At 40.1% G+C, this 14,737-nt stretch overlaps 1 protein-coding gene across 1 annotated transcript in view; it reads left to right on the forward strand.

The window, feature by feature from the left end:
- Nucleotides 1-14,737, forward strand: part of pan3 (poly(A) specific ribonuclease subunit PAN3) — an 86,945-nt gene that overhangs the window by 20,983 nt on the left and 51,225 nt on the right. The window contains exon 5 of the mRNA XM_033022836.1: nucleotides 3,321-3,471. Within this exon, the coding sequence (XP_032878727.1) occupies nucleotides 3,321-3,471 (151 nt within the window). The remainder of the gene's footprint in view (nucleotides 1-3,320; nucleotides 3,472-14,737) is intronic.

Consider the following 14,737-nt stretch of genomic DNA (forward strand, 5'->3'; position numbering starts at 1 on the left):
GTTGAGGTGCCGGCTGAAGAAGGCCGGGGGCCGCCAACCTCCGCCCGTCAGTTGCTCCAGCATAGCACCAACCGCCGACTCCGAGGCGTCCACCGTGAGAGCAGTCGGGGCATCTTCCCACGGGTGCACCAGCAGTACGGCCCGAGCAAGGGCCTCCTTCGCGCCGTCAAAAGCTGCCCCTGCCTCGTGGGTCCATTCAACGTTCTTGTTCTGCCCACCCGCCAGAAGTTGATACAGAGGCCGCATGATGTGGGCCGCGGATGGCACGAAACGATGGTAAAAAGCCACCATGCCGACAAACTCCTGCAGGCCACGCACCGTGCGTGGGCGGGGAAACCGACGGATGGCGTCGACCCTGTCAGGCAGGGGAACCGCGCCTTGCGCAGTCACGCGGTGGCCGAGGAAGTCAATCCGGTTGTTGGGAAGACCAAACAAGAGAAAGATGGCACCCAAATCCCTGCCTTTAAACCCTCTGGCTAAGGGCTGCCTCCGGACTGAACCACTCCCGTGCCGAGGGGTTCGACAGTATGATGGCACGACCTTTGGGAGCCGCCACAATATCAACGTAATTTGGATACTAAATCATGCTACTAAAATGTAACTTATTCTATGATATATTGTGTTATACTTTTCTACAGTACGATATTTTAGGGTTCTTTTCATTTTGACCATATCGCTGGTTTTTGGATCGTTGAAGTTACTCCTGGAAAATAAATTATTAATAATTGTCTTGATCTAGTTTCTCAACAGTGCTAATTTCGTGAAGTAGCTTTTTAAATATTTGTTCCCGGTTTAATATGAATAGTGCTTGTAATGTTGTTTCTCCATTGAGAAACTGAAATGGCCATAGGTAAAGCTACTTAAGCAGTTGAAAAATCTCTTGATCTCGTGATTTGAGATAATTATTGTGGTGCAATGTTTGGTATGTAGGACTTTTTGAACCTATTGGTCAGAATGCGCTTAGTTTTTTTTCATTCCCTAATTGTTCATTACCCCATGATTTTTGCAGTCACAGCATACAAGAGGTATTACTGAAATAGTTCTTGCACTGATTATCAGCAGTTATATCACGTGCAAAGCAACATTGCTTTGTTAAAAAGCTTTAAAATGATTTTGATAACTATAGGTAACAAAATATTTTGTGCATGAAAAGTTGACTATTTTCAAAATAACCTCCTTGGTAAATGGATTGAGTTTGGTAGCTTATAAAAGTAGTTTCAAAAGTAAAATAGTACTTGATCTTTAGTCCAACAAACAATTGAAAAAAATGAGGCACTGAGGTGATGGAATCTTGAACAATAAACAAAGTGCTGGAGGAACGTAGCAGGCCAGGCAGCATTAGCAATGAAAAAAATACATACTCTGTGTTCAATTTAAAATTATTATGTGAAGTTTTGGGAATACACTCTTATTCTACCTACTTATCTACTTTAATGTCTTCAGTAGAATTACTGATTGGTACAATGGCTGAAGTGTATCGTTGGTATAGTAAAAATGGAATGGGTTTACATTAGGGTTCAAAACTAGAAAGTGGGATTTGAAAAAGAGATCTTTACAAATAAATACTACTAAATATGTGATTTATTTTTCCTCTCTAGCGCACTTTGTGCTCGTATTTGGGGAAGCACAATTTCTAGATTCGATGTTATCTTGGAATGTAGATAAAACACCCAAGTCTGTATAACGATAGAACCTTAATCAACACGTTCTTTTTGAGCATTGGCAAACATGCTTCAGTATCAGGCAAAGCACTAGTTAAACTTCTGGCATTAACATAAAGGGAGCAAATTTTGATGGTGGGCCAAAGGGACTGCTTCCATGCTGTATCTCTAAACTAAACTGTATTTTTAATTTGTATTAAATAAATGTGCCTGAATATGAAGCTGCTGGGTGAATTTAATAATTAGGGTTTGCCTGACTCAAATTTCTGATCAGGTTATTCAATGATTAAAATGCTAGTTTCATGTTAATATCTGCTTACAGCAGAGATTTCAAAAATAAATTGTCTTGAGAAATATCAATTTATCTGTCAGCAGTTGGTAAAGATTGTAATAATTGGCTAGTTTATTGGCTCTATTTCTACAAATCAATTGGTCTTTTGATCATATTCTGTGAGCTAGTTAAAGCAGTTCTCTGGTTGTTTCTTGAACACTCCTAGAATAGAATAGAATGCCTTTTATTGTCATTCAAACAGACAAGGTCATGACATTACAAAAAAAAATACAATTTACACAAACATTCATCACAGTGAATCTCCAACACCTCCAACTCCACAGTGAAACTCCAACACCTCCTCACTGTGATGGATGGCAAAAGTCTTATCTCTTCCCTTTGTTCTTCATTAACACTCCAAAAGTAGACACCTCTTTTCTTCCTATCTCGCAGTATAATGTGCCTGATGTTAACATTTACATTATATTACTACCCCTGAATTCTGACCTAAAACATCTATTCTAAAAATTTCAATCTTTACATTGTAACTTGAAATGTTACCTGTCTTGAAATCTGCTATTCAGCTGATGTGCAATGTTTCCTTCACAAAAAATCATTCATACAAGCACCTGCAGAGTGGGGCTCAGTAGTGTCACTTCATCTGTCCCTTAGTTTCCAACAAACAATTCATTACCTTTTGAGATTGGTTTAGGAATAGGCAAGTCGCTTAGTAACTGAATCCATAGCATTGAGTTTTAAATAATATTTTGATTAACTAGTGTGATTTATAATATTGGACCTTGAAACCTCAAGAATCAAGTCGAACATGTTTAATTGTCCTATATACTGGCAATGGAACAATGACATTTTTACTTGCAGCAGCTTTACAAGCCCAAATAAAAATAACGCACAAATAAAAATCACCAAACAAAATACAATAAACTAATAATCAGTAATAGTGATAGTGCAACACTGAAGTACATAGTGGAACCAAACTGTTATAATCCAATTTAAAAGACATTTGGACAGATATGGATAGAAAGGGTTAAGAGGAATATTGGCTGAAAGCAGATAAATAGGACTAGCCCAATATGCCAATAGTTGGCATGGACAAGGTGGACCAAAGGACCTGTTTCTGAGCAATACAGCTTTAATTTTTTTTTTTTTAATGTTTGATACTTTGAAGTGAATGTTCACAGGAGTGAAACCTCTTATTGATTATTTATGTGAAAGGGCCTATTTTTAACTTTACTATCCCTTTCTAAAAATTATATTTACTTGCTACAAACGTTTGCCATGCTGCAGAATTTGTACTTCAAGTTAAGTGTTAAGCAATGGATGTTATAGATCTTGCCTGATAATTGCATAGAATGTTGTTTTATTGCCAGACACCAAATCCAGCGGCAAGTGAATTCATCCCAAAAGGAGGATCAACCCCAAGGCTAAATTCTGTGTCCCAATCCAACATGTCTGCCTTTTCACCAGCCTTATTTTCTCATCCATCCTTGGGCAGTCCATCAGCAGCTGGCTTAGCCCCAGGTAAGCTACAAGTGATTCATTACATATCTCATCAACTCTCCTCACCTTTTATTTTAATAATGTATGATTTACAACTAATTTGTTTTGAGATTTTTCAAAAGAGCAGAAGAGGTCATTTGCAGTCAATGCTGTATATCAGAGTGGAAGGAGAAATGTATGTCTCAAGTCAAGTTTATTCGTAACATACACATAAGAGATGTGCAGTGAAATGAAAAGTGGCAATGCTCGCGGACTTTGTGCAAAAAAAAAACCAAACAAACAAACTACAAACAGAATGGAACAGAATCACATATTCTTTTACATATTGCATATTGTGGGAGGAAGGAAAAGGAAAAAAAACAGCAATTTAAAAAAAATAGTAGAGTGGTACAGTAAAGTTAGTTCCTGATGATGTAGGAGTTTACAGTCCTAATGGCCTCTGGGAAGAAACTCCTTCTCAACCTCTCCGTTCTCACAGCATGGCAACGGAGGCGTTTGCCTGATCGTAACAGCTGGAACAGTCCATTGCAGGGGTGGAAGGGGTCTCCCATGATCATATTGGCTCTGGAGTTGCACCTTCTGATGTATAGTTCCTGCAGGGGGGCGAGTGAAGTTCCCATAGTGCGTTCGGCTGAACGCACTACTCTCTGCAGAGCCTTCTTGTCCAGGGCAGAGCAATTCCCAAACCAAATTGTGATATTTCCGGACAAGATGCATTCCACAGCCGCTGAGTAGAAGCACTGGAGGATCCTCAGAGACACTCTGAATTTCCTCAATTGCCTGCGGTGGTAAAGGCGCTGTCTTGCCTTACTCACGAGTGCTGCAGCGTGTGATGTCCATGTCATATCCTCAGAGATGTGGACTCCCAGGTATTTAAAACAGCTCACCCTATCCACAGTGTCCCCATCTATCCTCAATGGTGTGTACGTCCTCGGATGATGTGCCCTCCTAAAATCCACGATCAGCTCCTTAGTTTTTTTGATGTTCAAGAGGAGGCTGTTGTCCTGACACCAGAGTGCCAGATCAGCCACCTCCTCCCGGTAGGCCTTATCATCGTTGTCTGAGATCAGGCCCACCACCACAGTGTCATCAGCAAACTTGATTATCGAGTTGGAGCTGAACCTAGCCACACAGTCATGTGTGTACAGGGAGTACAGTAGGGGGTTGAGGACGCATCCTTGGGGGGGATCCTGTGCTCGGGGCGAGGGCCTTCAATGTATTTCCCCCCATCTTGACTACCTGGGGCCTGGTGTGAGAAAGCCCAGGACCAAGCACACAGGGGGGTGTTCAGCCCCAATTCCAGTAGCTTCTCGACCAGTCTGGTGGGGACTATCGTGTTGAAGGCTGAACTGAAGGTGAAGTCTATGATTGCACAATGTTCAATTCAATTCCAATTGCAACTTTTTAACAAATGAAGCAGTCCGTATTTGCACATAGCAAGACCGAGACAATATTCAGGCACTAGCTGTTAGGCGACACATACTATTTGTGCCACGAAAGTGTCAGACAGTGACCATCTTCAATGAGAATTTTAACCACCTGCACTTAATATTCAATGGTGTAAACATCACAGAATCTTCTGCAACTAACCTTGCAGTTACCATAGACCAGAAATTCACCTGGACGAGCCATTACATACTGTGGCAAGAGCATTCAAATGCTGGGTATCCAGAGGTAATGATTTGCCTTTTGACAAAGCCTTTCCGCTAAGTACAAGATGAAGTCAAGAGCATGATAGAGTACTACTTGATGAATTAAATGCAAACAACTCCAAGAAACTTGACAGCATCCAGGGCAAACCGGCTCCCTTGGTTGGTACCCTGTCAACCTCCCTAGACATTCATTGCCTCCACCATTAGCAAAATGTGGTTAGAGTGTGTACAATCTGCAATATATACTGCAGTTACTTTCACAGGCTACTCTGACAAATTGTCCCAGACCTGTGGCTCTACCACCGATAAGGACAAGGGCTTCAGATGTATGCAAGCATCATCACTTGCAGATTCCACATGAAGTCGCATTCCATCCTGACTTGGACAAATATTATGGGTGGCTCTTTGCTTGGTCCCAACCTTGGAACTCCTGGGCCAGTCGGACTATGGTGGTTCAAGCAGGCAGCTCACCAGTAGCTTCTCAAATGAAATTAAGGTTAGGCAATCAATGATGATCCCAAAAGTGATTATGTTTAACACAAAAAAAAAGCTTTTTTGTATTTATGTCAAGCCTCATCATCTTCAACAAGATGACTAATTATTGTTTATAACCCACCTTGCAAAGAATTAATGCCTTGAATTTAAAATTAGTATTCTTCTCTTGGATCTGCTGCTTTTTCTGTAAACTCCTTCGGTGCTATAACCCTCTTGTATATTTTTTTTAAAAAAGGCATTCTTCTAATTAGCTTTCCTGACTTTCTTCTGTCTTCAGCTTTCTGGCCCCAGATCTGGAATTCTTTACCTCTTCAACATCCTAAAGCTTTCCATTGCTCCTCCGTTAAGGCACTCAAAATCTTGCTCTTTGATCAAACTTGTGGGGACATGATTTCCTCCTTTTGCTCTATCTATTTTAGTCTGAATATACTCATGTTTCTGGTCAGTATTGCTGCAAGTTCAAGGATATTGGAGAAAAATTAGTGTTCTGGTGGAATGAGAATGTCTTCCCTGAAAGAGGGGAAACTGAATGTTGTAATATGCCTGATATATCTGGCATGGGTGGCTCTAAATTCTTGGATTGATCATCTCAAAAATCGAAATGTTCATACTATTTCAGTTTGAAACGACATGAGAATGTTATTTTCTTCAAACTTACTGGCAAATAACTTGGAAGATATGCATACCAGCTCTACACATGATGCATTTTTACTGTAAAGTAATCTTTGTTTCTTTTGAATGGAAGAGATTTGTGTGCACAATGCTAAATTCTGTTTTTCTGTTTTAACATGTGATTTGAGCCTGACAAGACTTTTCGCAATTTGTCCACTGCTAAACCTATTAAGTATCAAAAGGTGATATTTACAGTGAAGATTTTCTTATTCAACACCAGAGAAGTAGAGAGCCTTCCATATTTGTTTTTTTTCTTCTGTGATTTTTTTTCCCATTTCTTCTTCTGAAGGGTGCTTGCTAGGGTGTGGTTCTTCCAACACCTTACCCAGGTGGCCAATATATATGTGTGAACCTTAAATAAATGTTGACAGACTATCGGGTAATCAAAAATAAGAAGCTGGAGCTGAATCCTATTTGTAGCACCCCTTTCACAATGCTGGCTGCAATCCACTTTTACTGCGCAGACTACGGATTGAATCTGGGATCATCTTGGATTGACTGGCTTAGGTACGCACTGGAAAATCTCCCTGAACGATCAGGGGCATTGTATTCTCTCCTTTCTGTACCCTCATGTACAGTTGTCAGACAAAAAAAGTAATTTGTATCAAGGCTATATGGCTTAATATCACGTTTTGTGGAATATGAAAGTTTCATTGTAAACTAAATAATTGGTTCCTTTTCTGCCCCTATATATTAGTGCAAAAAAACATTCATGAATTTACAAATTTTGGTCAAAATGTATTCTCTGGCAGAATGTTGTTGAAATATGTCAGTGCACTTTATTTGAGATATTGTCTTTTTTTTTTTAAATTGTCGATGGCTTCTTATTAGTACGTTTCTTCACAAATTTAATTTTGGTTGATTTAAGCCAGGGGTCGGCAACCTACGGCCCCCGGACCGAATGCGGCCGTAACCCAAAATCATCTAGACTGCAGGCGCATTTTTTTCCCGTGATCATCCGGCCTGCCGAGCGCCCCAAGCAGCGGCCGAGCTCTGGCTGTAGCACATCCTGCGCAAAGCCGCCGGCACGGCCGCACACCTTCTGTGAACACGTTTAAGAAGGAACTGCAGATGCTAGAAAAATCGAAGGTAGACAAAAATGCTGGTGAAACTCTGAGTTTCTGCAGCATTTTTGTCTACCTTCTGTGAACACATGTTTTGATGCCTGCCATGCGGGGCGGGATGGAGGCAGGATCCATGTATACACGTGATAGATGTGGCCCGCCATCCGCTCACAGATATGCGTCCCGGCCCCTATGCAGAACAAGGTTGCCGACCCCTGCTTTAAGCTATTTATGTTTTGGTTGAATTGGTGCTCTGAATAACACCCCTTTGGGTGTGATATCTAGACTCAAGAACTTTAAAGTATTATTGCTGTTTCCTAATGACAACCAGTGGTTTAACTGCAGTTTTGCATGCGATTACATTCAGGTGTTTAGAAACATAGAAAACAGGTGCAGGAGGAGGCCGTTCGGCCCTTCGAGCCAGCACTGCCATTCATTGTGATCATGGCTGATCATCCTCAATCAATAACCCGTGCCTGGCTTCTCCCCATCTCCCCTGATTCCACTAGCCCCTAGAGCTCCATCTAACTCTCTCTTAAATCCATCCAGTGATTTGGCCTCAACTGTCCTCTGTGGCAGGGAATTCCAAAAAATTCACAACTCACTGGATGAAAAAGATTTTTCTCACCTCAGTCTTAAATGGCCTCCCCTTTATTCTAAGACTGTGGCCCCTGGTTCTGGACTCGCCCAGCATTGGGAACATTTTTCCTGCATCTAGCTTGTCCAGTCCTTTTATCATTTTATATGTTTCTATAAGATCCCCCTCATCCTTCTAGACTCCAGTGAATACAAGCCTAGTCTTTTCAATATACATAGGGAGTATGTATCCTCTAGAAATCGTTTTATTTTCCCCTTTAGAAGCTAAAGACTTCTCTAACCGTAACAAAAATGATGAGCAAATATATTAATTCATTTGTAGAATTTAGGTTTGTTTGTATTTTCCTCCATTTTTGGTTTCAGAAGGAATTGTTACAAAATCCTTTCACTGCTGAAAGAAAGTAAATCTCTGTTTAATGCTCATGAAAGACCCGTTACCTCACTTCAATTGGCATTTTACACAATGTGACTATTATTTAACCCATGTCCTATTTGTTGTGGTTTTTTTCTCCACATCGTTAGATGTGATACTGATCTGATAATAGTCTTAGGAAACTTGCCTAACTTGCTTAATCTTCTGAGCAAGTAGAGGCATTGGTATGCTTTCATGGTTGTAGCATCAATGTGATTGGACCTGGTCAAATTGTTGGTGCATTTATGACCAGAGACTTGAAGTTCTCAACCATCTCCATTTCGTACGCCACTGCTTTTCCCGTAGTCAATAACTAGCTCCTTTGTCTTGCTGACATTGAAGGAAAGTTTGTAATCTTGACACCATGTTACTAAGCTTTCCAAATCTTTCCTGTACTTTGGCTTCTCAACGTTGAAGTCCAGTCCACTACAGTGGTGTCACCTACGAGCATGTAAATTGAGTTAGAGCAGAATGACTGCACAGTGTATAGGGAGTACAGTAAGACACTGAGAATGCATTCTCACGGGGCACCAGTGCTGAGAATTATCGTGAATGATGGTATGTCACCTATCCACACTGGTTGTGGTCTATGGTTAAGGAAGTTGAGGATCCACTTGCAGAGTTGGTAAACAATTGGGGATGGACAATGAGGAGAAGAAATGGAGTGAATGCAGTATTTTACCCAGAGTGGGGGAACCAAGAACCAGACAACAAAAAATGGTGGAGTAACTCTGCGGGTCAGGCAGCATCTCTGGAGAAGGTGGATAGGTGATGTTTCCGGTCTGAACCATTCCTCGGATTCTTCACCTTCCTGAGGAAGGGTCCCGACCTGAAAGGTCACCTATCCATATTCTTCCCTGATGTTTTCTGACCCGCTGAGTTACTCCAGCACTTTGTGTTTTTTTTGTGTAAACAAGCATCTGTAGTTCCTTGTTTCTCCAAGAACCAGATGACGTGGGTTTAAGGTGAGAGGGGAAATTATTTTAATAGGAACCTAAGGAGCACCTTTCAACAGAAAGGGTGGTGTATAAGTAATGAGCTTCTAGAGGAGGTAGTTGAGGCAGGTGCTATAATATTTAAAACATATTTGGACAGGTACACTGATGGGAAAGGTGTACAGGGTTCTGGGCCAAATGTGGGCAGGTGGGACTAGTGTTGACGGGACATCTTAGTCAGTGTGGGCAATTGAGCCAAAAGGCCTGGTTCTGTGCTGTATGATTCTGATTCTATGACAGTAAATGCTGACCTTTACAGCAAAGTTCATACACTATGAATGCAAAATTAAAAAAAGGTCCAGAATAAAACATTTCAAGAACACAGCTTACAACCAATAATGGATAATTATGTATGCAGAACAAGTGCTTACATTGCCATTGATATTGTTCAGTTTAAAAAAAAAACTGAGGGACACTATCCTGTGTCTATTTGTGTCTAGCTTCTTTAATACTGTTATGAAGTTATTGTAAATCTCGATGTATAAATTTCACTTGTTAAGTAGCAGGATGCAAATATATTCATAGTAGGTATGTTGCAAAGCCTACCTGAAGCGTCGCTGAAAATCTGTCGCTGCGGGTGTGCGCGATTTTGGCGCCGTTTAGAGGGGGGCGGGTTTAAAACGCGATTTTCTCTAGGCTGTTCAAATCGAAAATGTTCAGCCTAGTTAATTATTAACGAAAAATCGCTGGAAGACCCCGTCGCAAAAGCTGTTATTAGTTTTAAAGGCCTCGTATAATAGTTATAGTAGTTTAAAAATCAATCTCTAAACCCGCGACCACCGGCAGCTGTCAGGGTCGCATAGAGCAAATAATAGAAGGTATGCTGCTTATTTTTACATTAAAAGGGGCTTCTTAAGATCCCTTTATACAAAGTTTAATATTGCGAGTAGCTCATTTTGGGCCCATTATATCCCGCAGTATTTTTCTGGGCATTTGAGGGCACAAATCTACCGCAATGTGAACGTTCTAAACCAGCGCGTTCACAGGATCCCACTAGAAAGCTGATTTAAAATGGACTTTAATTTACAGCATTTGAACACTAAATTCCTTCCATTTGGCCTATAAATTAATGTAAATGAGATTTAAAAATCATGTTTTATTGTGAATTATTTATGAATATTATTTGGACACTTAGGCTATTTAAAAATGTTAAATCATTTATTAAGAAATGGATAGATGTTTAGATCTAGTAATTGAAGTTTGAAATTAGCTACACTTGGGTAACTAACTAATTATATGCTTTAATTTCAGGTCATCCAAGTAAGATTATTTTATATTTGTTTCAGAATGGTTTAATCTACGATAACTGAAAATTTCATTCAGTTCTCTTAATTTTTAAGAAGGTTATGGGCTTTTGACTGCACACGATCACAGCTTTTTTGTTATGTCCATAGAAAATCAATAGGGAACAAGATGATAATTTCCGAGTATGAAAATGGCCATAACTTTTTTAATACTTGAGATATGAAAGTGAATTAGGTGTCAAATTAAACTTCTTTTTATGCTTTATCTGATGGGATAAATTACAGACATGATTTTTTAAATCTCAAAATTTTGTAACATTGCTATTCATAGGGCTTTGAAATTGCAGTTGGTGAGAATGTGCATGGAAAATACTGTGGTCCAACTTAATTTATTCACTCAGAATTTCCATTAATATAATAGAATCCAGAAGGACAGCTCCTGACACAAAGTTCTGTAATTTAAATCTATGCTGTAATATTTTGTAATGTGGGATGGTAACACACAGTATTGTGGTGACTATTCTAGTCTTGGATAGTGACTTGATTCATTTTTTAGTGTGAGATATGGTCATATGACAATATCTCCATAAAACGTCTTCACAATTTTACAGCCTATATGTTTATTTATCTTGCTGCAAAGATTTAAGTAGCCATGTGTTAAACTGAGTTATTTTGTCAATCTAAAGTCAACTTGACTCAAACGCTTGTAGCTGTAGAAATCGATTCTTTATTCAGCTGAGACTAGTCTCTGAACCTTCCAACACAGAGGGGCAGGTCCAGAGAATTAGTAACTTTGATACAAACTCATGGCATTTAGATAGGTATTAGACATTTCAGATACAGAGGGTATGACAAACTAGTAACCAATCACCTGAGTCCTTCTGGTGATTTACCACAGCAGTCACATGATCCCCCCTTCTCTGGCATCATTTTACAACCTTTGTTTGCCTGTGGTTTAACTTTGTTTAGAATTATTTTATTTCAACACAGCAAAACCCAGTAGACTCAATTATCAATGACCACTCCTCAAAATCTAAGATACACACATATAATACAATGACTATAAACATATTTTCCATACCAAGAAGAAAGATATTTCTATAAATCTAAACCAAGTCTAATGTTTAGAAAATTACTTAGACACAATACATTTCATAAATGGTTTCACTACAATTTCACACAGTTTAAAATACCATTACCTATGTATTAAAAACATTAATTATATGAGTTCGCCGAATTACACAGTTTCTAAGTTAAATTCAAAACCCTCACACACCTCCCAACATACATGGAGGGTATGGAATTGAGGGGGTGTACCTGGGACGCCACTCTGGAGAAATTGTGGGCTTATCAATGAAATGTCAAAGAAGGAGGGTGCCCACCTGATGACCCAGATGACGTACCTACCCTACCTTTCACCACTCCAATCCCACTGCAAATATCAAGTGTGTCGACTTACTACAGGGATTGAAACATCAAGTCCATTCTCTACATGAGGTTTTATAATTGTTTCCTTTAAAAAAATAATTAAAATCTAGAGGGAACTTTTTCATGTCTTTCATCCCAGTTTTCTTCTTTGTCATTCTTTCCCATTGTTATCAGTTGCAGTTTCCTCTTTAATTTCTCCTCTCAGTTGTACCTTTCTCTGCACCATATTCTCACACTCCCTTTTTTCCTATGTTATCTCACTTTCTTGCACCTCGTCGCTCTATTCAGCTTTGTCACAACTCTTATTTCTTTCACTCTTATCAACAGTCAAACTCCCTCCTTTAATTTAGCCGCCTTGACTCTGTACTTTCCCTTTTTCCTCCTTAGACTTTAAGACTTGAGATATAGTGTGGAACCGGGCTCAGCCCACTGAGTCCATGCTGACCAGCGATAATCCTGTAAACTAACACTATCCTACACAATAGGGACAATTTACAGAAGCCAATTAACCTACAAACATGTACGTCTTTGGAGTGTGGGAGGAAACCGGAGGAGCACCCTGAGAAAACCCATGCGGTCACAGGGAGAGTGTACAAACTGTACAGACAGCGTCCGTAGTCAGGATCGAACCCAGGTCTCTGACACTATAAGGCTACAACTCTACTGTTGTGCCACTTCTTTGATTAGTTTAGTTTATTATTGTCACGTGTGCATACAGTGAGAAGCTTGTTCTACATGCTATCGTCAACTCCTATACACGAGTACAATCATACATAAGGCAAACTATTTGCCACCTCTTATATCACCTTATCTGCCTCGTATTTTTCTAAGGTTAATCAATGAAAAGAAGACTGACAATCTTGCTCAAAATGTATAGCCTAGGCAAATCCAGGGCTGCATTCTCAGCCCCCAACTATACTCATGACTGATTAGCCAAACACCAATCTATCTTCATTGAAGTTCGCAGCCGACATCACTATATTAGGCCGGATATCAACTAGTGACGTGACAAAGTACAGGAAACAGATTGAAAATCTCTAATCTGGTGTCAAGATAACAAACTCTCCCTCAGCAAGACACAAGAGTTTGTGTTTAACTTCAGAAAGCGAATAGTACACACCTTGTGTAATACAGTGCCCTCCATAATGTTTGGGACATAGACCCATAATTTATTTATTTGCCTCTGTACTCCACAATTTGAGATTTGTAATAGAAAAAAAAAATCACATGTGGTTAAAGTGCACATTGTCAGATTTTAATAAAGGCCATTTTTACACATTTTGGTTTCACCATGTAGAAATTACAGCAGTGTTTATACATAGTCCCCCCATTTCAGGGCACCATAATGTTTGGGACAAAGCAAATGAAAGTCGTCATGTTTAGTATTTTGTTGCATATCCTTTGCATGCAATGACTGCTTGAAGTCTTCAATTCATGGACATCACCAGTCACGGGGTGTCTTCTCTGGTGATGCTCTGCCAGGCCGGTATTGCAGCCATCTTTAGCTTATGCTTGTTTTTGGGGCTAGTCCCCTTCAGTTTTCTCTTCAGCATATAAAAGGCATGCTCAATTGGGTCCAGATCAGGTGCTTGACTTGGCCACTCATGGGTTGACCATTTTTTAGCTTTGATAAACTCCTTTGTTGCTTTAGCAGTATGTTTGGGATTATTGTCTTGCTGTAGAACTTGAGCACATAGGATGTGTCTATACACTTCAGAATTAATTATGCTACTACCATCAGCAGCAGTATCATTAATGAAGATAAAGGCATTCAGAAAGTATTCAGAATTCATTGTCCTAGGACACATGACAATAAACTATCTTGAATCTTGAAACCCTTCCCTTTTCCACATTTTGTTACGTCACAGCTTTAATCTAAAATGGTTTAAATTCATTTTTTAATCATCAATCTACACACAATACCCCATAATAAAAAAGTGAAAACAAGTGTTTAGAAATTTTTGCAAAGTAATTACAAAGAAATAACTGAAACATCACATTTACATAAGTATTCAGACCCTTTACTCAGTACTTTGCTGCAGCACCTTTGGCAGCGATTACAGCCTCAAGTGTTCTTGGGTATGACGCTACAAGCTTGGCACACCTGTATTTGGGTAATTTCTTCCATTCTTCTCTGCAGATCCTCTCAAGCTCTGTCAGATGGGGAGCGTCGATGCACAGCTATTTTCAGGTCCCTCCAGAGATGTTCGATCGGTTTCAAGTTCGGGCTCTGGCTGGGCCACTCAAGGACATTCACAGACTTGTCATGAAGCCACTCCTGCGTTGTCTTGGCTGTGTGCTTGGGGTCGTTGTCCTGTTGGAAGGTGAACCTCTGCCCCAGTCTGAGGTCCAGAACGCTCTGGAGCAGGTTTTCATCAAGGATCTCTACTTTGTTCCGTTTATCTTTCACTCGATCCTGACACTTCTCCCAGTTCCTGCCGCTGAAAAACATCCCCACAGCATGATGCTGCCATCACCATGCTTCACCGTAGGTATGGTATTGGCCAGATGATGAGCGGTGCCTGGTTTCCTACAGACATGACGCTTGGTATTCAGGCCAAAGAGTTCAATCTTGGTTTCATCAGACCAGAGAATCTTGTTTCTCATGCCGTTTGGCAAACACCAAGCGGGCTGTCATGTGCCTTTTACTGAGGAGTGGCTTCCGTCTGGTCATTCTACCATAAAGACCTGATTGGTGGGGTACTGCAGATATAGTTGTCCTTCTGGA

The sequence above is a fragment of the Amblyraja radiata genome, chromosome 6, assembly GCF_010909765.2.
Source record: "Amblyraja radiata isolate CabotCenter1 chromosome 6, sAmbRad1.1.pri, whole genome shotgun sequence".
Classification (NCBI taxonomy): Eukaryota; Metazoa; Chordata; class Chondrichthyes; order Rajiformes; family Rajidae; genus Amblyraja; species Amblyraja radiata.